Here is a 23,565-nt window from a genome sequence, read left to right as displayed (position 1 = left end):
TTGGGCTTTGCAGTTATCTTGAATACCGTGTTAATGTGCTGGGTACTCCTACCGTATTCATCTGCCCAATTAACATAATATTTTGGGAAACTATAACCTAGTTATTGTTAGACATAGCTATTATTTTGCAGATTCACTTGGGTCCTGATTCCTAAGAAGCATTCATCTAGGTCTGATAAAGACTAATTGTTTTGAGGCATGTATAAATATCCATTTAGCGATAAAAATGAATCCCGATGGTGGCTTTTCTGTAGCCAATGTAATATCACTGCCAAAATGTCTGATCAGCAGCACTTGATACTTGATTACGCATTCACAGCTCCCCACAATAATGATGATTTGACAGAATTTTAATGAACACATTGAAACGTGTTGGATTAGTTATGATTCATTCATGTAGAATTTATCTGTCTTTTTATTGATTGGAGGATTTTTCTCCTATTACAGTACTAGCCTTTTCCTTTTTAAAACAAAATTGTGCCTTCATCTAGTATCTGTGTGTGTTGACAGGCAGTATGAGAGATGTCACACACTGGGCAGATCAGTGAGCTGCTCAGAACGGCGTCTCGATGCTGCAGCACCCAGAGGCTCCCGTAACGGATGGCTCTCTGTCAGCTACTAACGTAAAGGCACCAGCTGGAACATTGTCGTTAGGGTGAACAATCAATGTGTTTGGCCATCAGAACAGGCTGAGTATACAAATATTGTGTACAAAAACATAATAGATCCTGAGTATTATAAATAAATGATCAACAATCCCACTACGAAGTGTACATTTTAAATGAATAAATGAACTGGAAGGTATTATTGCACTGTTTTGAGATATGCAGATGAGACGGGTTCGGGTCATAGGGATGACACTATGAAGGTCGACATACATTAGGTCGGCCACTAAAGGTCACATGATTAAGGTCAACAGGGTCAGAAGGTTGACACAGGCATTAGGTTGAGAATATGAAGTTCGACAACCATATGGTCAACATGAATTTTTAACATTTTTCTTGTCCCGAATTTCGATGTAAGTCGACACAGACACGGCATCAGTGTACCGCTGCGCTCGGGACACAATTATATTCTCCCTCCACGCCCTAACGGATGGTAGGGAATGGAATACTGCATGTTTTGGGAAAAAAACATGGAAAACCCATGTTGACCTTTTTACTGTCAACCTTCCCATTGTCAACCTAATGCTTGTGTTGACCTTCTGACGGTGTTGACCTTAGCCATGTTGATCTATTCCATGTGTCAATCTTTAGTAGTCAACCTTCATAGTGTCCACCTAGTCTGCCTCTGCATCTTGTCTCACAGAGATCAAAGCACCCAGTGCTACCCGGAAGTGCGGATTCCAGGAGCGCTGGGGTGCAGTGCTCGCCACCGCCCACCGATTAAGCAATTACCTATGGCAAAGAGTATGTATTTACCTCTGAGCAATAAATCCCCTCCCCCCTTTGGCAACCAGCATGAAACCCCATGCAAAGTGGATGTAACGCCTCTGCAACAAGCATGTAACCATTGTTATTGAGCAAGAAACTCCTGGCACCAGGAATGAAACTCCTGGCAACTTGCATGTAGGTAAGTGGCAGTTTTGTGGCATTTTATGTAATAGTCATTACGGTATGCAATGTAGTATGCAATTGGCATTATGGTGTGCAGCTGTGTTGTATAATATGTACTGGGCATTACGTTGTGTTTTATAATATGTAATGGGTATTATGGTGTGTTGTATAAAATGTAATGGGCATTAAGGTGTGTTGTATAATATGTAATGGGAATTGCGGTGTGTGGTATAATATAATATGTAATGGACATTACGGTGTGTTGTAAATATGTAATGGGCATTGCAGTGTGTTGTATAATATGTAATGGGCATTGCGGTTTGTTGTATAATATGTAATGGGCATTACGGTGTGTTTTATAATATGTAATGCGCATTACGATGTGTTTTATAATATGTAATGGGCATTACGGTGTGTTGTATAATATGTAATGGGCATTACGGTGTGTTGTATAATATGTAATGGGCATTACGGTGTGTTGTATAATATGTAATGGGCATTGCAGTGTGTTGTATAATATGTAATGGGCATTGCGGTGTGTTGTAAATTATGTAATGGGCATTGCAGTGTGTTGTATAATATGTAATGTGCATTACGGTCTGTTGTATAATATGTAATGGGAATTACGGTGTGTTGTATAATATTTCATAGGCATTGCGATGTGTTGTATAATATGTCATGGGCATTGCAGTGTGGTGTATAATATGTAATGGGCATTGCAGTGTGTTGTATAATATGTAATGGGCATTGCAGTGTGTTGTATAATATGTAATGGGCATACGGCTCAGTGAGTGTGAAACTCGCCAAAACCGTTCGCTCCAGGGGTTTGTACATGCGAATAATCACGAATGCACAAATGCCGAACATCAGGGACGGGGACAAACGGCCCCTTACTGTATTTGAAGCATGATGCCATGCTAGCTAGGCAGAATAGCAAGAAGGGCATTGTTATTCCTTCAATGCTGGCCCTAGCCATTTTGTTGCCCTAGGACAGTGGTTCCCAACCCTGGTCCTCAAGTACCCCCAACAGTGCATGTTTTGCAGGTCTCCACACAGAATCACAAGTGCTATAATTAGCTCCAGCTGTGGATCTTTTCAAATGTGCCTTAATAATGAGTGCACCTGTTGGGTGACCTGGAAAACGTGCACTGTTGGGGGTACTTGAGGACCAGAGTTGGGAACCACTGCCATAGGACCTTGATGGCTAACCTTGACACTCCAGATATTTTTGAACTATACATCCCAGCATGCTCTGCATCAGATTTAGCATGGACAAATAGCAAAACTGAAGCAGAGCATGCTGGGATGTGTAGTTCAACAACAGCTGGAGTGTCAAGGTTAGTCATCAAGGCCCTAGGATGATCCTCACAGCCACAGCACTTAGTGAAAAGTCCTTTATACCTCCAACCTAGAATTAATTCTATAGGGTAGATTCCCAAGTCCCAAGGTGTCAACATTGACACACAAAAAAACATGAAAATGACATCAACATTTTCATGGGTCGACCTTTTGGGTGCCTTTTTGTCAGTGTCGACCTTTTGACAGTTGACCTTTTTCACTGTCTACCTAGACATTTTCTGTGAGCTATAGCATATCTGGCTCTCCCCTCTTTGCACAGCACTCATTATCCAGCACAGCAACCATCACCCTGCTGGTCAGATGTAATCTGAATTAGTCTATAGGGGCGTACACGCGCTTTTTATTTTACAGGTTTTCGATTAGATTTTGCATACAGAAGCAAAATCGAATTAAACTCAAATTGAAATCGATTGGTTATTATCACGATCCATATTCAATTCGAGGTACTTGTGAGTTATCCGGGCTGCCGATTTTGTCCTTAAGTTAAGGACACCCGACCGACGCGATGCCCGCGATTTAGCCCCAAATCGGGGGCATCGCGTCGGTCGTGGCCGTTATAAGGGGCCGCGACGCGATGCCCACGATTTCCTATACACAGTAATGTTAAAAGACACGATGGACCCGATTTCCCATAGACAGTAATGTTAAAAGACGCGATGGACCCGATTTCCCATAGACAGCAATGTTAAAATAAAATGACAATATGAAATTGTCCAATATGTTTTAAAAAAAAATGTTTCATGGCCCCCCACCACCGTTAACGCCACCCCGCTATTGACGCCAACCCGAAGCGTGGCGAGCGCAGCGAGCCCGCGAGGGGCGGCGGTACGCGTCCTCCGACCTTTTCATGCCCTACTATCCACTAGGGCGTGGAGTGAGAATAGAATAGTGTGGCGAGCACGAAGCGTGGCGAGCGCAGCGAGCCCCGCGAGGGGACGCGGACACCTGTGAAGCCCGCAAGGGCACGCGGATACCTGTGAAGGTGTCCGCGTCCCCTCGCGGGGCTCGCTGCGCTCGCCACGCTTCGGGCTCGGTGGCTCGCTGCGCTCGCCACACTATTCTATTCTCACTCCACGCCCTAGTGGATAGTAGGGCATGAAAAGGTCGGAGGACGCGTACCGCCACCCCTCGCGGGCTCGCTGCGCTCGCCACGCTTCGGGTTGGCGTCAATAGCGGGGTGGCGTTAACGGTGGTGGGGGGCCATGAAACATTTTTTTTAAAAACATATTGGCCAATTTCATATTGTCATTTTATTTTAACATTACTGTCTATGGGAAATCGGGTCGGAAATCGGGTCCATCGTGTCTTTTAACATTACTGTCTATGGGAAATCGTGGGCATCGCGTCGCGGCTCCTTATAACGGCCACGACCGACGCGATGCCCACGATTTCGGGCGCGATGAAAAAATCGGCAGCCCGGATAACTCACAAGTACCCAATTCGATGCTCGCTCCCGTTTTCTCCTTATCAAAAACGAATATAGACTGTGCAGGCAAGGAAATATCGAATTCGATCCAGTAAATCAAATATGTATACCGTGCCTTGAATGCAAATCGATATCGAATGCAAAAGTGCAGATCGAATGTGAAATTGAATGTGAAACCAAAGGCCAAATCAAAATAGGGTAGAATAGGGGAAAATGAAAGCAAATCGAATCGAAATCAAAACATAAGTAAATTGATGCATGTGTACACACCTTATATCTTTTCTACTATACCTAAAGAAGCCCCTCAGCATACTCTTATGCTGACGGAAGCTGACAAAACCTGGGCCTTTTTAGTACACAGAGGGGGTGACCCCACTGTAGGAAACCATTGAACCCCTAAACTTGTCACAGGTATATAGAGCTGGGCAGCAGCCACCTCAAGGGGAACAGGGATTCAGGTTGACTTCCCACAATACCTTTAAAAGCCCACTGATTATATCTAGTGGTAGCTGGTGTGGCGGAGTATGACCAGTAACAACTAGGGAGACCTAGCTGCGAAAAGTTGTATTCACTGCCACACTATAGGTATATATAGTTGGCGTACTGTCACCTAGGAAACTTGTTGGGTCTATTACCTCTTTTTTCTCCCTATTTCTTTCCTTTCCCTTACTCTTTAAAACTAAGGCCCTTATTCTGAACTGAGCGGTACGGCCCGCGTGCGGCCGTACCGCCGATGTTTTCACTCTGCACATGCGCAGAGGTCAATCTGCGCATGTGCAGGCGAAATCGCCGCACATAAAGTTTCTACGCCGCAAAGGGGGCGTATAGGGGCGTGAGGGGCTTCATACCCTCATTTCCCTATGCATACGCCCCGCGTTTCATGGGCGTTCCCATGCAAACGCGGGGCGTATGCATGGTAATGAGGCTATGACGCCAGTGATGGGGGCGGAAAGCTGACATCGCCGGATGTCAGTTCTCCGCCCCCATACAAGCTTTCACACGGACGATTGTCCGTGTGGTCTCAGCTTGCGGGAGCTGGTGGGGCGTGCGGCCCTGCCTTCGATGGTCGCAGACCATCGAATGCAGGGGGCAGCTCCCACCATGGTGGAGGCGTACGCCCCACCATTTTCATGCGGATCGCCAGCCGTCCGTGTACGGACGGCCGTGGCGATCCGTATTGTGGGCGGGGATTGGTTTGTGCGGCCGGAGCACCGTATGCGGCTCCGGCCGCACAGATCTGAATAAGGGCCTAAGGGAGGAGACCCTCTTATATATAAAAAATTTCTTGTTGCCTTTTAGGCAAAACACTCACTATTGTATAAACTACTCTTATTTTCGCTAAAGCTTCATATAGATTATTCACTGTGATAATTATCAAACCTTAAAGATATTAATTGTGCATATGATCATTCTGACGTGTAAATCCTATTGATTGCAAATAGACTGATTAACCTAGATCTATAGGCTGTGTGATATTACCCCAAGGGATACTACAGTGTGTAGCCATAACAACTAAAAAAAACCTTGATCTCATATGGAGAAACCGTAACTTTGTTACTATTACAAAGACACAAATGTAATCAATATCTTTCAAGTTGCAGGGTAAACATTGTAGCCCTTGGGCACCAACCAGCATAGCCTACAGAAAGTGTTACTTCAGCCACTACATTTTACTTTCTGCACACAATTGTCAGAAGGAACGCACTCCCCTTGTATCCATTAAAGGGAACATACCCCACTAATATTTATACTCGGAGGGGCATATGTATCTTTTTTGTGTTATTTGTTTGTGTGTCCATGTCTAGTACTTATTTTAACGGAATTATAATAAAGAATCAGTTTTAGTAATAACATTACTCATATCAGGGGCCATTCCCTGACATCTCAATAAATGTATTACTAAATTACTATACATCATGCATACTTGAGAAACCTACTAAGTCCCCTCTAGACGCATTATTTTGACAACCTAAGAAAAAAGTTTTTTTCAAAAAAGTTTTTTTCTTTTACTTATCAAATTGTTTAATTAAGAGTGCCCCGACAAAAAGAGAGTCTTTCCCCTTCTTCTTTCCAAATCACTTATTTTTACTCTCTAGGGAGCACCTCCACATCTGTAATCATAAACAAGCTTCTTTTACTTGTGTATATACCAAACTTATTGTGGATCCACACATACTCTTCTCACTGTTCTAATTTACACCTGTGCACTGGTCTATCCCCATCCCCCTTTTCCCTTAAAACAGATCTTTTCTACTATGGCTGCAAGCAGCACACATGCATCCCTGCCCCCTGACACTTATTTCATGATCACTACATTTTCCACAGCAGCAAAAAAGCGTGCCCACCCAAAAAGAGTTTGTCTGCGTAATCCAGAAAAAAACTTTTTTGTAGCTTGTTGCTCTCCACCCCCTCCAATCCTGGTATCTCTACCCCCTCCTATCATGCGCACAGCATCTATTAACGCTGTCCAGCAACTGACAGGGTAGACTCCCAACTGCGCCCCCACAGCGGGACACTGTCAGCCGCACACACACACACACACCCTGTAAAATAAATAAATTATATATATATATATATATATATATATATATAATTGTATATGCTGTATTGGTCAGCTGCGACAATCGATTAGTGGATGGGGGAGTTCTAGGTACTAAGGGGCAGATTTATTAAGCTTGGAGAAGAGATAAACTCGAGATAAAGTGGAGAAAAGGTAAAAGGACATAAAGCACCAGCCAATCATCTCCTAACTGTCTTTTTCAAACACAGCTGATTGGCTGTGCTTTATCTCCTTTTACCTTTTCTCCGCTTTATCTTCAGTTTATGTCTTCTCCAAGCTTAATAAATCTGCCCCTCAGAACCCCCCTGTTTGTCGTGTGCATGTAGAAACACACTTCCTGCCTGTCTGAGGCTGAGCCTTGGCTCTGTGTACTGCTGCAGCCTCCTGATGTCTCCACTGTCCTCCTGGCTGGCTAGGATAGCTGGCTTGGCCATAGGCTTGGTATCCCCCATGGCATTCGAGATACCCTAGCCTATGCCTAATTCTGGATCTCCAATACACACGCACGCACACACACACACACACACACACACACACACACACACACACCCGTAGCCTAACCTTATCCAAACACACACACAAACACCTGTAGCCTAACCCTAGCCATACACACACACACACCTGCACCCGAACCCTAACAACACACCCACACACCCATAGCCTAACTCTATCAATTCATACCCCATCCCCCCCCCCCCCCCCCCCCTTGCAGCCTAACCCTAATTTTTCATGCTGTGCTCCCTGGCTGTGGTGGGGAAATCTTGTGAGGGGGCATGGTTAGCTTAGGGGGAGGGGGTCATATATGAAGTAGAAGTATCCCCTCCCATTTGGCTGACCATGCCCCCTCAAAATATCCCACCCCCATTAGGGCCAGCTTTGAGAAATATCCTGGGCTGGTTTAAAATCCCAATCTGCCCCTGACCTCCATCATTGAACCAGAGCCTAATTAGGCTCCATGACAACATGTCCTTTCTTAGGCCACAATATACTATGAACTATCAATGACCTACCCAGCCATGCAGTACCAGATCTCACAAAAATGCCCTATACAGCAAACAACATTTAGATGCTATGGGAAAGCTATCTGCTTACTTCTTCAGTTACTGCTAAATACTGCTGTTACTGCTGATCAGCATCCGGCAAGTCTTTTGAAAATCAGCAGCGCTTCCCGCTGCCAGGTGAATAGCGGAGCTTACTACAAGTGAAAGAAGCCGCCGCTGCCCGTCCACGGACCTCGCTGCCCGGACCAGAACCCCCACTGCCCATCCCCAGACCCCGCTGCCCGTCCCTGGACCCCACTGCCTGTCCCCGGACCCCGCTTCACAAGGTATGTAGGCGCAGGGTTCGCTCAGCCTCCAAACCAACAGTCAATCAGCTCCTATCAGCCATTTCACAGGCGGTGAAAAATTACAGTTAAGAGCAGATTGGCTGGTGTTTTATCACTCTCCATTTTATGACTTTTTAAGGCTTAGTACAAGTACATCTGGCCCCATATCCCATCACATCACATCACTGCCCCCTTCATGTTAGGGCCTCTTGACTGCCAAAGCAACATTTACCTCACACTTGCTTCACCACCACAATTTACTGACCATTGCCCCTCCCTCACCAGTTACAAAATAAATGTAAAAAATAGGTTAATATAATTACAAAAAAAACCCCAAACAAACCTATACCTCAACTGGCCACCGGTCTATAAGGGCATTCATGCAATTGAGCATGCCTAGGCACCCCGAGGCATGTGTCTCATGTGCATATTGGGAAATTCACCTCCACTGTCAGAGTTAGTGTATACCAGTGATGGCTAACTCCGGCTGTTGTTGAACTACACATCCCAGCCTTCCCTGCTACAGTTTTACTATTTGGCCATGCTAAAACTGATGCATTGCATGCTGGGATGTGTAGTTCAACAACAGCTGGAGCGTCAAGGCTAGCCATAACTGGTCTGGTGTATACCATACTTCGTATCTATTATCAATGTTTCATATTTTAAATTATATATTATATAAGGTAGAACCACCTTTCTGGACCAATGCAGAAACAAAACAAAAAACCGTAAACCTTTTATTCACACTCTAGCACTTGGGGTCTGTTTCGGAGATGTATGCAAACATTCTGCTCACCACACTTGTGTATTATTTTTGGGTGTTCAGGGTCAGTGCAAATAGTGGATGTTGATAATGGTCCCTAGCCCTGGTAATCTGCTTGTGAGTGTCTACTGTAGTTTTAAACTGTGACAGTCTGCTTCAGTATATGCTCTGCAGTGCCCCAACCCTGTTTTAAGGTCTGGTTCATTGTAATTAGTGTTGGTCAGATGCTATGGGCCTTAGGCTTACAGTGCCATTTCTCAGGGCTTCAGTCAGTGTTGAGTCTCCAGCCCATACAGGCCCAGTAAGCAGACAGCTGGGTGTCGAGAGGTAAGGGAGGGGGCAGCTTGCTCACCCCAAACACAAGAAAGGCACCAACACTGAAGGCTGAGCCAGCACAGGGAGCCCACCCGGGATAACCATGGTGAGTGCTGAGCTCCTATCACTGCAGCTGCTGCAAGCTTTCAGCGCAGCATGGGCGGAGCAGTGTGGGAAATCACTGTGGGGCAATGTGTGAAATTACTTGGGTTGCAAATTTGTTTGTATTACTCTGGGGCCTGTATGTTTTATTACTGTGGGGATCAGTGTATGTGTTGTATTTTTTCCATTGGGGTGTTGTGTTTTTTGTTTTCCCGAGGAGGACGGATGGTGTGCCTTGGCAATTTTAAAGTCTTGTCTAGTGTGTCGTGAGCTGAACAAGGTTGAAAATCACTGGCCTAGAACCATGCTACCCTCCCTTGTGTATTCGATACTTGTTACTCGCTCCTCATTTCCCTTTTCACTATGTTTCTGTGTGTCTATACTACATTGTCGGTTCTGTGTATTGGCAGGGCTCCATTTGCCTGGACTTTTGTCCATGCTACAGTACCATGTGGATTTTTGTGTAGAGACCAGTCTTCATTTATCAGTACTTGTGCTACATACCATCCAACTTTGAAACTTGCAGAGCTTACTCCCAGAAAAGGGGCATGGCCTCAAAAAAGAGTGTGGCTTCACAGCAATGCCATGATCGTGATCTACGCCTCCATTTTCTGTTACTGTGGGGGCATGGCCAGTGCTCTGTGAGCTGCAGGCCATGCCCCCTGTTCCTCTGTCTGCTTGATTGGATGCTGTAAGCATGCGAGTTACTCCCAGCTGCCCCCACTATGAGACACTTCTGCCTGCAGGTGGCACAGTAGGACAGTCACACAAAACATTGACTGTCCCCCAAAAACCGTGACAGTTGGGAGGTATGGTACTACTCTGTGTACTTTCCTGGCTCCATTACCTGCGCAATATACTGTGTAACTTAAACCTATTAATCAGACCTGCTCTGCCTAATTCTTATCCACTCTAATCTAACCTTTAGTGTACCAGACCCAAATGTCCACAAGATTCACCATACATGCAGGTAATGAACACACCTTATTCATTTGTGATGCTCACTGCCTGGTATAATGTGTCTATACTACATGGGTTTAACAAACAATATTGAGAGCTTTAGTCCTTAAGTAATCTTGACATAAAACATAAAAGCTCTGCTGTCACTGATTGATGATTTCGTTGTCACTCTGATTATGCTTTTGTGTATGTTTTAGCAACATGATTTTTTATTGTACATGAAACAAAGTTGTTTCCACTGAACTAAAGAAGGGTTAGGTTTCATTGAATGTGTTTGTTATAAAGAAAATATTTGGTTACTTAAACGAGTGCAAGTGGAATTTTGGAAAGTTGTATGCCACAATTTGCACTAAAGAACATAATCCTAGCCCAGCCCCCACTATAAAGTGTCATAAAACATAACTCGGAAGGATGGGGGGGGGGGGGGGGGGGGGAACAATGACAAAAATGGGGCATGTCCATTTGTTTACCCTATTTTGTGGTGGGTTGATATTTTTTCAAAAACACCTCCCAGGGTGTGATTTTAAAAGAGGGGGGGGGGTTATCAGTGAGGATAGCCAGTGCTGAATCGCCATAAACCATTACATAGTTAAGCCAGCAAATTCAGGAGTGGGCTCAACACTGTAATGGTCAACGCTGGCGATCCACGGGGAGCTGAGTATACTCAAAGCCTGGAAATCTTCCGGGGTGGCCAGTGCCGGCAGTGCAGCTGGCCCTGGAATATTTCCGGACATATCTCTTAAGTGGTTAAATAAAATAGGCAAGTATTACTTAAGTGTATGTAATGTCTGCCTGGCATAAACTAGGTGCAGATATACTGTACTACTGTTACTGACTGATCTGCCACCATACTTGCCTACTCTCCCAGAAGCTGTGAGAGACTCCTGGTTTTTCAGTTAGTCCTCAACACCCTCATGAGAATCCCACCTGTTCCTAGTAAAGTGGGCAGGACAGAATTTGCAGCTCTGTGTAGAGGGGCCAGGCTAAATGACATGAAAATGTATCATTTGAGTCCTGCCCCTTTGCCCTGTGCCACGAATTGCAGTGTTTTACAGCCAAGGGGGAGGGGCTTAATGACGTGAGCACCCAGCTCCCCCAACCCTTAGGAATGGATTGGCTGCATCTCTACTCCAGGTTTCTCCCGGAGAGAATTCCTGAAAAATGGCAAGTAGTGTATGCCTTACATCGATATTTGCTGCTTGCTATATACACACATGTTTTTATATTATTTATAGACTAACTCAATTTGCCTGTGATTTCAGGTGCAATTATAACTAACTGATTCAGCCTCATTGCCTTCAGATTGCTAGCTTAGAATCTTATAATGTTAACCATGTAATAATCACCATAATAGACCGTACATTAAAGATACATGAATTATCAATATTATCATAACAGTGTTAAGTGTTGAATGAAACTTCTACAAATATACACTTTCATTGCACACAACCCCCCCCCCCCCCCCCATCAATTATACATCATTACAGCACAACAGTAGTGGGACCTTCATTTGTAGAACATGCAACGGATTTGTGTACGTGAACTGGCAAAACTCATTCTTCAACTACTGTAGGACGAAAACCTTAACCATGACAAGATTTACTATCACACAGCTGAGCGCACAATGCTCTTTTGCTTGCTCTCAATGTCACTGCTCTGGAATTTTGGGGTTTAATAAAAACAAACCTGTTATATTTAATACCAAGTTCTATAAAATAGTCAAAACACTAAAATAAATATGACACCAGAAAGAACCATAAAATTGAGAACATTAATCATAATACGCTAATACAAAACCAAAAAATCTGTTGCTTACATTAGGGTCTTGCATACAACACACTGTGTCCATCTAAGTGTTTATTTTTTCCATGAATATCTTTAAGGATTACAGTTTGCAATGGGATATTCTTATGGATGACCTTGACAGAAAACACTTAGGGCAAATGGAATGTCACATTATTTGCAGGGTTTCCTATAAACCCAGACAAACTGTACTGGTTGTTGCTCATTTATAGTATATCATATTATTATTTTTTTCTATACAAACAGTAGCAGCATATAATAGATGTTCTAGATAGATAGATATATTTAACATATGCCCTACATGATATTCTGCAAAAGCATGAAATCTCATTATTCGCTGTAGAAGATGCTATAGTGTATGGGTTATCCGAGTGTTAAAATGCATGCAGTCATTCCAGCTATACCATATAGTGCAGGGACAAATTCCTTGCCTGCTGTGGCCAGTGCTGGGTGTCTAGATAGGTACACTGCAGTCACCAACCTCCACAATACAGCATTCTAAGTGATCCTAATTCATAATGTAAATATCCCACATACTGCATGCAATATGCACTGGTATAAATGGTAAAGTACTCACAGCATTTGATAAAATGATAGTGAGACATTCTTCAATCTTGCCCGATAGCCTTGGTACAGTTGTCTGCATTCTTTGCTGTGAAAACTCTTGTGTATAGACGTGCATTATTTAGATTCCTCCATCAGGTATCCGTTTCACCCCTCCATGCATTATTTATTTAGTAAAGCTTATATTCCAAGGTACCGAAGAGGCTTTCTATTCATTTTCACCTGTCTGCTGAAGTTACCGTAGACCTTCATGTGTGTCTTGAACCATAGCCACTGCATGTGCCAACGTAGTACATTTGCTATGCATGGCTATTAATCCTACATCATTGGAAAGAGAGGAATATGACTGGTGTGCAGGCTCATTCCTTCAGATTAGAGGTGTGATGCTGCTGCTGCTTCTGCAGCACTGCGGTTCTCTCACAATCTTGTCTCTTAATAGCTTTCCATAGTGTTCGGATAGCAGCAAAGTAAGATTGGTTGCTTAATTGTATGAAGTTGCAGAAAAAGGGGTGTTACATTGTACTAGCGGATGCTGCCTTCAGCCAAACATGAATAGATTCCTGGCTGTTGTTAATAGAGATTATTTTAGGCACCACCAGTTGTTGTGTGACACAGGCTGGAAGAACAGCTGCTCAAAATAATCTCTATTCAGCATTTTGATTTTTTTTTTTATCCATTTGTCAAAAGAAAGGTTCAAAGTGAAATCAAACTCTGTAGATGTAATATTAGGATGAACAAAAGAGAAATGAATTCATGTATTCTCTGCATTCACCCATCTCATCTGCGTACATGAACTGAACTTTAATAGGTTGTCACAAGATTAAAAAGCGTGACTTTATAATACCGTGCTGTTACAGGCTCTTGTCCTAATGACCCCACTCCCACCTTCAGCATTTAGTGGTCGTTTGTTCACTATCAGTGTAAAAGACTCTTAAATATTAATATTTATGTCAAAGTTTTAAGTGTCATCGAAGAGACAAAAGAGGTCAGTTAGTAAAGTACATCACTGCAGAAATAAAACTCTCATCTTGAACTACTGCTTGCTATTGCATTAAGATAGCCCTATAATAAATTTGGTACTTGTGTATTATCACGGCGCCCATCGCATCGCAGACCATAAGGCATGCGATGTCCCCCGATTTCATACAATGTTAAAATTGTATGGCATTGTATATGGCAAAAATTTGCCATACATTGCGATGGGATGTGATTATAAATTGTATAAGCACCCTAATGGGGGCTTACAATGTTAAATGGACCCCCACGCCACCCCCACTATGAACGTGAACCTGAAGTGTGGCAAGCGCAGCGAGCCCGCGAAGGGCGGCGGTACGTGTCCTCCGACCTTTTCATACCCCCACTATCCACGTCGGCGTGGAGTTGATTTTATATAGTGTGGCGAGCGCAGCAAGCCACCGAGCCCGTAGCGTGGTGAGCGGACGCGCATTACTTCACAAGCATTATGCGTCCCCTTGCGAGGCTTGCTGCAGTCGCCACACTTCGGGCTCGGTGGCTCGCTGCGTTTGCCACACTATATAAAGTCAACTCCCCACCGACGTGGATAGTGGGGGTATGAAAAGGTCGGAGGACGCGTACCGCCGCCGCTCGCCACGCTTTCCGATTGGCATTGATAGTGGGGGTGGCGTGGGGGTGCATTCAACATTGTAAGCACCCATTAGGGTGCTTAAAAGCACCCATTAGGGTGCTTATACAATTTAAAATCGTATAGGGGCTTAAATCGCATCGCTGTGTATCGGGTGTATGGGATGCGATGCAATGAAAAATCGTGCGACTTAATATCCGGGGTGCCGTGATAATACACAAGTACCATACATTTATAAGGTTTCCTTATCTCCAAATTATTATTTTTTTTCTAGATTCTCATTTATACAGATGTGTCTCTAATTTGCTTGCGGTCATTTGTCTGCCGCAGGTATACGCATCGTGGCAGTGAATATCCCAGCCTGCCATGATTAAAAGCAGTGTGTGTATGACCAGTCGTGGCTCCACAGGTGGGGCTGCAGTACAGTGCAAAATTCAAATAGGGGAGCCACACCAACTGCCTGTGTGTCCAGGCTGATGATATTTGGAGTGGCAGTTAGTGTGGCTCCCTTATTTGAATTTTGCACTGTGCTGCAGCACTACCTGTGGAACCACCACTGGAATACACTATTCCTATAAAAGCAAGTGTGCACACTTGTGGCCACAAATAGTGGCAGGCACACTAATCGCAGCAAATAAGTGCGCTTGCTGCAAATAGACTACAAGATGAGCCTGGACACATCTGTATGTTATATAACTATCACCAATGACACTGAAGATAATGATAAAGGGTCAAAATGGTATTCATAAAGTTCACCTCTTTGCCATATAACACATATTCAGTTGCCTATTAACCTAAAAGATGTCATTAACAAACAAACAAACAAACAAGTAAACACAGAATGCAAATGTATTTTAGAGAAAAACAAAGATCTCTAAAAAAGAAAACATTTTGCCAGGGCCGGCGCCACCACTAGGCAGCTGTAGGCATTTGCCTATGGGTGCCGGCCACTGGAAGGCGGTACTGAGTTCCAGGAAAGATGCCGGCCGCTGCACAAGGAGCAGGAAAACAGCCACCAGACCATTTATCATCTCAGCGGGCCGGGGCACGCCGCACTATCTTCAGGAAAAGTACGATCTCCTGCCCCAAGCCACGAGTAACCACCCCCCCCCCTCGTGGAGCCAGTCAACCTCTCCCCACCGCTGGTAGCAGCAGTATATTTAAAACAGGTCAGCAGCCCCCCCGCATGGAGCAGGTCGGCGACCTGGAGCAGGTCGCCGCCTGTAGCACTCCCCCCCGCAGCATGGATGTCAGCGGTGGCTGTGGGTATCGCCCGCACCTCCCCCCTTGGAGCGCTCAGCTCCCCTCTCCGTGGAGCAGTTCAGCCACAACCTCGGCCCTGGCCCATGCACAAGTACAGGGCAACAAAAATGAGTTTTGCTTCCAATCAAGTCACAGAATTTGACAGTCTTTCAGAAGGCAACAATGTAAAAAGTTATTGTGCTGGGTGTGAGGAATCCTTTACGATAAAGCATGATGCAAACAGTGCCTCCTCTGAAAATTCTCAATGGATGGAAGGGAAGTCCCTATAATCTGCTGAGCAGTCTTCACCAGTTGCTGTATCATGTTACACTCTGCTTCTTCCATACCAGGCTGTTATACAGATTGTCAATAGACCCTCTGATGTGCAAACGGTAAAAGTTCCTGAGTAGATCCACAGACAATTGATATCGCTTTAATGTCTTCAGGGAAAAAAAAAATATGCTGATGAACCTTCTTTACCAGACTGCAAATATTTATGAACCACGAAAGGTCCTCCAAAATGTGAGTGCCCAGAAATTTTAAACTTAACACATTTTCCATGCCAATCCCATTTATTTGGAGGCTTGTACTGCCTTTGCCTCTCCCTTCAGAAGTCTTCTATAAGTTCTTTAGTTTTTATGGTGTTAAGGAGTGAGTTATTGGCAGCCAGGTGTTGTACCTCCTCCTTATAGGCTGATTCATCATTATTGCTGATAAGTCCAATCAAAGTTGTGTCATCTGCAAACTCGATGAGGGAATTTGATGGAAAACAGGCATATAGTCATGTGTGAAAACAGAGTAGAGAAAAGGACTTAACACCCAGTCTTGTGGTACTCCTGTATTAAGTGTTAAGGAGCCGAACAGGTCTGTTCTGACCTAACATATTGAGGTTGGTTAGTTAAAAAGTCTGTAACCCAGTTGCAAATGTGACCATAAATTCCCAGGTCTCTGAGTTTGTTAATTAGTTTAGCGGGGATTACCGTATTAAACAATACTCTTTCATAGGTGTAGTTTTTATCCAGGTGCATAAGTACAGAGTGCAACATCATAGAAATTGCATCATCTGTACTTCTATATCTACGGTAAGCAAACTGATATGGATCCAGTTTAACCGGAAAATTTTACTTCAACTATGCCAAGATCAGCTGTTCAAAACACTTCAAGATAATAGTTGTAAGTAACAAAGAGCAAGAATCATTCAGGTCAGAAAGACTAGAATTTTTTTGGCAAAGGAATGAAAGAGGTGTTTAAGATAAAGGCAAATTAAAAGTGTCTATAAAGACCTCATCCCGATGCTTTGCACATGATCTTGCTTATTGTATTAGAACAGGGGAGCCCAAACCGATCTAGCAAAAGTCCATGTTTTCCAGGCCACTTGTGGATCTGTAGAATGTGCCGGTTGAGAATGAATGCAGCACATGTTTGAAAATGTGACAATTAGCAATGACTGCACCTGTGCACCAGCTAGGAGGACTGGAAAACGTGAATATTGGCAGATTTCGAGGACCGGTTTGGCCAGCACTGCGGTAGAGAAGGGAGTAACAGTATCTAGCTTTAACCCATTTGCTAATAAGGGTTTTCTCAGTCCTTTGCTTAGCCCCTATTTTCCTCAGAACCAACATCATTATAGCTTTTTTTTTTTATACAGCATCCAGACAAATTAATTAGTCTTTTTGCTCTGTCTAACATGTGCAATAAAATTACAGAATGAGAGGGATCAGAAGGCAAACAGAAGAAAATTTAACTTTTCATCTTTTTTTCCAGGCAACTCAGCCTTACTGAATTAAGGTTGTTGGACCTTTCCTTCATTCCAACCAATCTGCACAGTAACCTTACTTGGAAAATTGACCTGCACTGGTTTACACACAAATAAAAGACTTCAATAGTTTTTCCAGTCTAACTCAGAAGCGGCTGATATATTCCTTAACAAAAGGTCCCACTTAAACTTTGGTACTCTGTCATCTGGTATGTCAAAGCCATACTCTGCATTTCAAATGTCCAGAGCAGAGTGGGAAGCATTAAAGAACTTAGGCAAGTATCATGATATAGTTATACACCCTGCCAAACAAAAGGGTGCTCTCATTAATCAAAACCTATTGGACTACAGCCAAGATTTAGACAATAATACAATTCTGACACCTAACAGTTACTTAGATAGTGTTCATTCTAGCACCTGCCATCTTTGAAGACCCATGCAGTTCCTGTTCCCTGGCTGGGGTATCGCTGTCTGCTGTGGTGTTTCTAGCACAGGTCTGGTTTGCATATCATTGCTGATATACAGACTAAATTGTGCTATAAGCACTACAGCAGACAGTGACACACCAGGCAGGGAAGAGGAACTGCATGGGTTTTCAAAGATGGCGGGTGCTAAAATGAACACTACTTAGACACGATCCAACTAAGGCCCTGTGGCCAATTGTTTCAACTGATAAAGATCACTCTTCCTTCAATAATAAGAGACATATATAATGTTTCACATTATAAGAGTAGTGAAGTGTGCAAGTAGATTAAGTTACGCATGTCAATCAATCAGCTGCTCTGTATAATGTTAAAGCATGCAAATGTTACTATGTTACTTCAACGCCAATTGGTTGTCATGGGCAACGTCTTTACTGGCTCACTTCTCCACTGTTATCACTGCTTTATACATTTACCCCATAGTTGTGTATACATATGTTTCCAACTCATTCCTCTGGAGCCATGACTAGTGTCATGGGGTGCTATAAATGACTGAGCTCTACCACTTGTTAGAAAATGGATGTTGGCTCTTCCATTTAGGCATCCCCATACAGGACATCCCCTGAAGTTAAAGCACATCATCCTTCATTGTGTACATTATTATTTGTCCCTACGGACTCTACTACACAACCGGAACCATGTGAGAACACACAGTCTTACATGTGTCAGCAACAATATCTGAATCACGACTGGGTCCACAGCACTAAAAATCGTCCCAATAACCTGGATTCTTCAAAAGGTCTTCAAAAGGCAGATATACTCCAAGAGAAAACAAAGAAACAGATAATAGTGCAATACTGTTAAAACCCCAAATAGGATATAATATAAACTTCAATATGATGGAGACCATACCCAGGGTTTAAAGTGGTCATGCAGAGGTGGGGGAACTCATTTTTCTATGCCACCTAATTACCCACCCTACCCTCCCCCAATTAGGCAGAGACAGGGCCAATGGTAGGGTTTTTGGCACCCCCCTGCAAACTAGAATGCTTTTCTGTGAGAATTACTGCGCAGGGCTAATGTGGAGGTAAAAATATTCCACCTCACCATTAGAGGTGGTGGAACTCAGTTCCACCCCGTTCCGCCTCACTTTAACCCCTGACCCATGCCAGAGAGAATTAAAGCAGACTCAAGCAAATGAAAAGGAGAAGGCCAAGCTGTGTTGGACATTGGTTTGCATGTCCTTTTTCTTCTGCTCTGTGGTCTGTTTTCATCAGGCTCTCCAGCATAAAATGGATAGATAGAGGAAAAAAAAGTACATTTCCTTAGAGTGTATTAAACCTGGAAAAGAGATAAACTGGAGATAAAGTGAAAGGAGATAAAGCGCCAGCCAATGACCTGGGTTTGAAAATGACAGTTGGGAGATGATTGGCGGGTGCTTTATCTCTTTATCTACAGTTTATCTCTTCTCCGGGCTTAATACATCTGACCCAATATTTGTTAAACTCTTTAACTTTTTAAAATCAGCTTAGTGCTGGTGCCAGGGCATGCATGTGATTTCAATAATCTCATGAGATCTACCGTGCAGCCTGGAGCCAACAGCCACCACAGCCAGAGACAGAGCTGACCCTGCTGTGGTGAATAGGGAAACCTGTAATTGCCGAAATCACTAGCTGCAGGTAAGTGCTACTGACCGTTCATACATTTCCCCGTATATCGGTGTACTATCTTGGAGATAGCAGAACCCCTGACATTTAGCCCACACTGCCGCAGTCATACATTGATGAGAAATTGTACATACTTATCGACTTCTGGCTACTCCCTTGTGAGAGGGTGCAGAATGGTTGGCATAATAGGGGACATGGCCTCAACATGGGTTGGCTGTGAGGAGGCATGGACACATGCCTCCTCATTGTAGCCTTGCTATTCAACAGATTACCAGCATTGAATAGCAGTAAGTGGAGAGAATATGACGGGGGGAGGGGGGGGGATAATACTTGCCTGCCCACAACATTTTTGGTAGCCTCCTGGTACATTGTAAATCATAAACAGAGTATCAAGTCTGGGGAGTTCAGCGTACTGTATATTAATTCTGTTTACAAGGCATACAAGCAAATTTATTCAATCATTCTGTTATGCGCAATGGAGTAAAACATTGTATATGATCATATATGCTGACATCAGCTGCTGTAAAATTCTGACCCTGTCATTATGCAGCCAAAAAAACAACATACAACAGGAAAACTAAGCATTACAATGTAAAATCTCATTTCTGCCTCTCACTGGAGAAAGCAGCTCCACTGTATGAGTACTATGTATCCATCTGCAGTTCCTGTTGTGCATTTATAATTAACACATTCAGTCCCAGTATGTCACATGACAGCTCTGTATCAACACCATAATCTGCTGTAATTTTGTCAGCAGCTCCATGTCACCAAGTGTCAACATTTTAACAGCTTTCATTTTCGTTATTGGAGGAATCACACTGCTTCTCTATTGTACAGTCACATCGGACTCTTTCATAGCACTTTCACATCATTATTGCAGGGACAGTTGCTCTCCATTTAAGCCCGGTTCACCCATTTTAAACAGGGTGACCTGGGTTTAACCCTTCTTATAACCGGGTTGGTTGACCTGGGTTATTCAGTGTGGTACTTTTGCACCACAACGCGACCAGGCAGCAACCCGGCAATTACCTCGGTTTTCAGAGTGACATGAGAGGAGTAGGAGAGTCCCAGAGGTATCTGGAACAGATTTGACTTCTGGCCCAAAATGTACTAATGGCAGATTGTGAACCCTGGTTTTGTGGTGGCTAAATGTACATAACAGCAGAGAAAGCACACTTTATACTACACTATAACAGAATTTAATTATCAAAACACAATAAATGTTTCAGAACATAGATTAAAATGAATAAAAAAAAAGCCAGATTGTAGCAATTTTGAAAACCCTAATAAAAATGCTGGCACACCTGACAAAAGAAATAACAAGCCCCAGACAGACATGATTGCTGAAATAGCAGGTATGGTAATTAATTGATTTTGACAGGCAACAATCAATTGACATGGATATCATCTAATTGGGATACAGAGGAATATTATGTCTCTCACCTGGCATGGCAAGCCTTTAACAGAAATACGGAAACAAGCAAAAACACAATCACACAATTTAAACTACACACAAGCCAAGACACACACACACAGTGATAACACACCTAAAAGTAAGAGCCAGCCATAACCAATATGGTGCCCTATGCAATCATTTAGCTGGTGCCCTTTAGCTGGCGCCCCTAGAAGATAATCCAACCACCAAGTTTATGGTCAGCCATCACACCACCCTTGTCAGTACAAAACTCCTATCAGTATAGCATCCCTCACAGCACAGCACTGCTCTACCCTCACAAAACTGATCACAGTACAGCACCTCTCACAGCACAGCACCCCATAACCACTGCAGTATAGAACCCCTCTCCCTCACAGCACCCCCTTTCCACACATTACCCCTCATAGTATATCACAGCCCACCTCTTCACTCACAGCACAGCACCCCTCTCCCCAATACAGCATACTGTGGTAAACAAAACAAAAAAAGATGTTAGGGTAAAGTTCCTTACAGCCCTACCACAGAAGGCATTCTATAAGGCATATTCTACCCTCACAACACAGTACCCCAGACTCTCCCCTTACTATGTAGCATCCATCACCCCTCACCCAGCTCAGCACCCCTCATTTTAAATCCCATTTCCAGCACAGCACAGATCCCAGCAGACCATCCATGTATGCCAGATCGCCACACTCACCACCCATGTTCCAGCACAGCAACCATCACCTCACCTAGCACAACAGGTCACCCTAACCCATTACCCTTCTTCCTGCACAGCAACCCTTACCTAGCAGCACAGCACAGATCACAGCAGCAGCAGCAGCGATCACCCTACACAGCACTCCTCATCCAGCAACCTTCTCGCAGCACAGCACTCAATATTATAACATGCTCCTCAAATTGCCCATTAGTAATTATTATAATGTACTTCTTTCCCCACTCCCATCATTAATGATTGCCCTTGACATCCCACTCACATTGTTTCATAGTTTTTTTTCTTTTCCTGTGCTACTGACCAACACCTCACTCTTCTGCTTGTTCTGTAATGTGCCTCTCACTCCCACTATGCCCTATCAGTTACTATCAGTGACTACCTACTTTAAAGTGCTCCAGAGTTTGGGAAACTCAGGGTTATGCTTGCCATACACTAGACCAACTTTCAACCAACCACCCAACTACTTGGTTGGTTGGACTGAAAATCTGGTACTGGATAAGAGCAGATGTCAATCAACAATTTGCTCACATCCCCAGGAAAATGGACAAAAACATGTAGTCAATTTGTTTAAATCAAACAGATTCAACCACAGTAACTTGCCTGATCTGTTTCCAGATTATGGGAGCTAATAACTGAATTACATTTGCTCCCATCCGGTGGTTAGATGGTTGGATAAAAGTGGGTCTAGTGTTTGGCAAGCATGAGGAAATACTGGTAAGAAATTCTCAATAAATAAATAATACTGGTAAGAAATTCTCAGCCTCCTTTACACTGTCACACAAGATCAGCTCACTACTAGACCATTCTACATTCTACTATTCCAGCTGTGCTTAAACATACAAGAAAATTACATCTTCGGTGCAACAAATTGGTCTAAGCCAAAATGGAAACCTTGGTGCTTCTGCCACTTTAACATGTGCAAATAGACCTCATAAAGTATAGAAGTAGTACTGTAGTGTTCCTTTCAGATGAGGCATCTTTGTACCAGCCAAATAAAAATGAGAAACTGGAAGTGCTTCAAATCTTTAACAATACAATGAAGCATAACCCAAAGTAACTCTTTATACTTAGAATTCTAAGTTGTCCATGTTCTAAAGTTGCCAATATGCACCATAAACCAATGATAATTGTCTTTGTAAAAGCAAATGCTTCAAAATCTGCTATCTTGTGATTGCCTCTGTGTTTGTGCATGTGTGAGAAAGAGATACAGTTTGATCCTTCAGACAATTGAGATGTGGTTCTTCAGACAATTTGTTGTCAAATTGGTTAAATCTGCGTTATTTAACCAATTTCCCTGATTGTCATTTGCTCCCATATACTACCATATTACAAGATTAATATATATATATATATATATATATATATATATATATATATATATATATATATATATATATATATTTGCCTGTGGATATTTAAAGGGGAAAAAAAAGCAGATTAGAGGATTTTAAAGAATTACCATGGAAGAGATCTTAATTAAAATTTAGAATACATAATTCTCAAGATGGTCAGAGTTTTTTTCTGCCATATAGAGATTGTGTAAAAACAAACCATGGATTCCATATTTGAATACATTTTATGGATTTGTTTTGTAGAAATGCTGTTATCTTCTCCATTGCAGCGACAAACCATATCTTATTTGTCACTGTTTGAGCAGAATGGGGGTCTCGGTTTTTCCAGTGTGAGGCAACTAGACATTTTGCAGCACTGAGTATCTGGGTTGCTCATTTTTCTGAAAGAGGGTCTAGGGAAGTTATGGGATGTCCTAGCAGAAAAGACCATGGGTCCCTATTTACTTTAGTAAGTAACACTTTACTCAATGAATTTGCCACTTCTTCTCAATAAGCTGCAATTTTAGGACAAGTCCACATACAAGTGTATGTGTAAAAAAGTGCCCAACTCTCCACAGCCTCTCCAGCATAGCGGAGAAGCAGAGCTATAAATTCTATTTAGTCTAACTGGAACCAAATACCAGCGAGAATACATTTTA

The 23,565-nt window shown here is 43.2% G+C and overlaps 1 protein-coding gene across 4 annotated transcripts in view; it reads right to left on the bottom strand.

Annotated features, from left to right (window-relative positions):
• Positions 1 to 23,565, bottom strand: part of MYO16 (myosin XVI) — a 388,109-nt gene that overhangs the window by 320,635 nt on the left and 43,909 nt on the right. For 2 of the 4 annotated variants that reach the window (XM_083168666.1, XM_083168669.1), the window contains exon 1: positions 12,749 to 13,342. The exons of the other annotated variants lie outside the window; for them this stretch is intronic. In XM_083168666.1, the coding sequence (XP_083024792.1) occupies positions 12,749 to 12,776 (28 nt within the window). In that variant the 5' untranslated portion in view covers positions 12,777 to 13,342. Of the gene's footprint in view, positions 1 to 12,748; positions 13,343 to 23,565 lie in introns of those variants that run through there. 4 annotated transcript variants of the gene reach the window in all.

The sequence above is a fragment of the Crinia signifera genome, chromosome 2, assembly GCF_055691185.1.
Source record: "Crinia signifera chromosome 2, ASM5569118v1, whole genome shotgun sequence".
Classification (NCBI taxonomy): Eukaryota; Metazoa; Chordata; class Amphibia; order Anura; family Myobatrachidae; genus Crinia; species Crinia signifera.
Note: the sequence above shows the minus strand (reverse complement) of the source record. Positions and strands in the feature narration are given on the sequence as shown.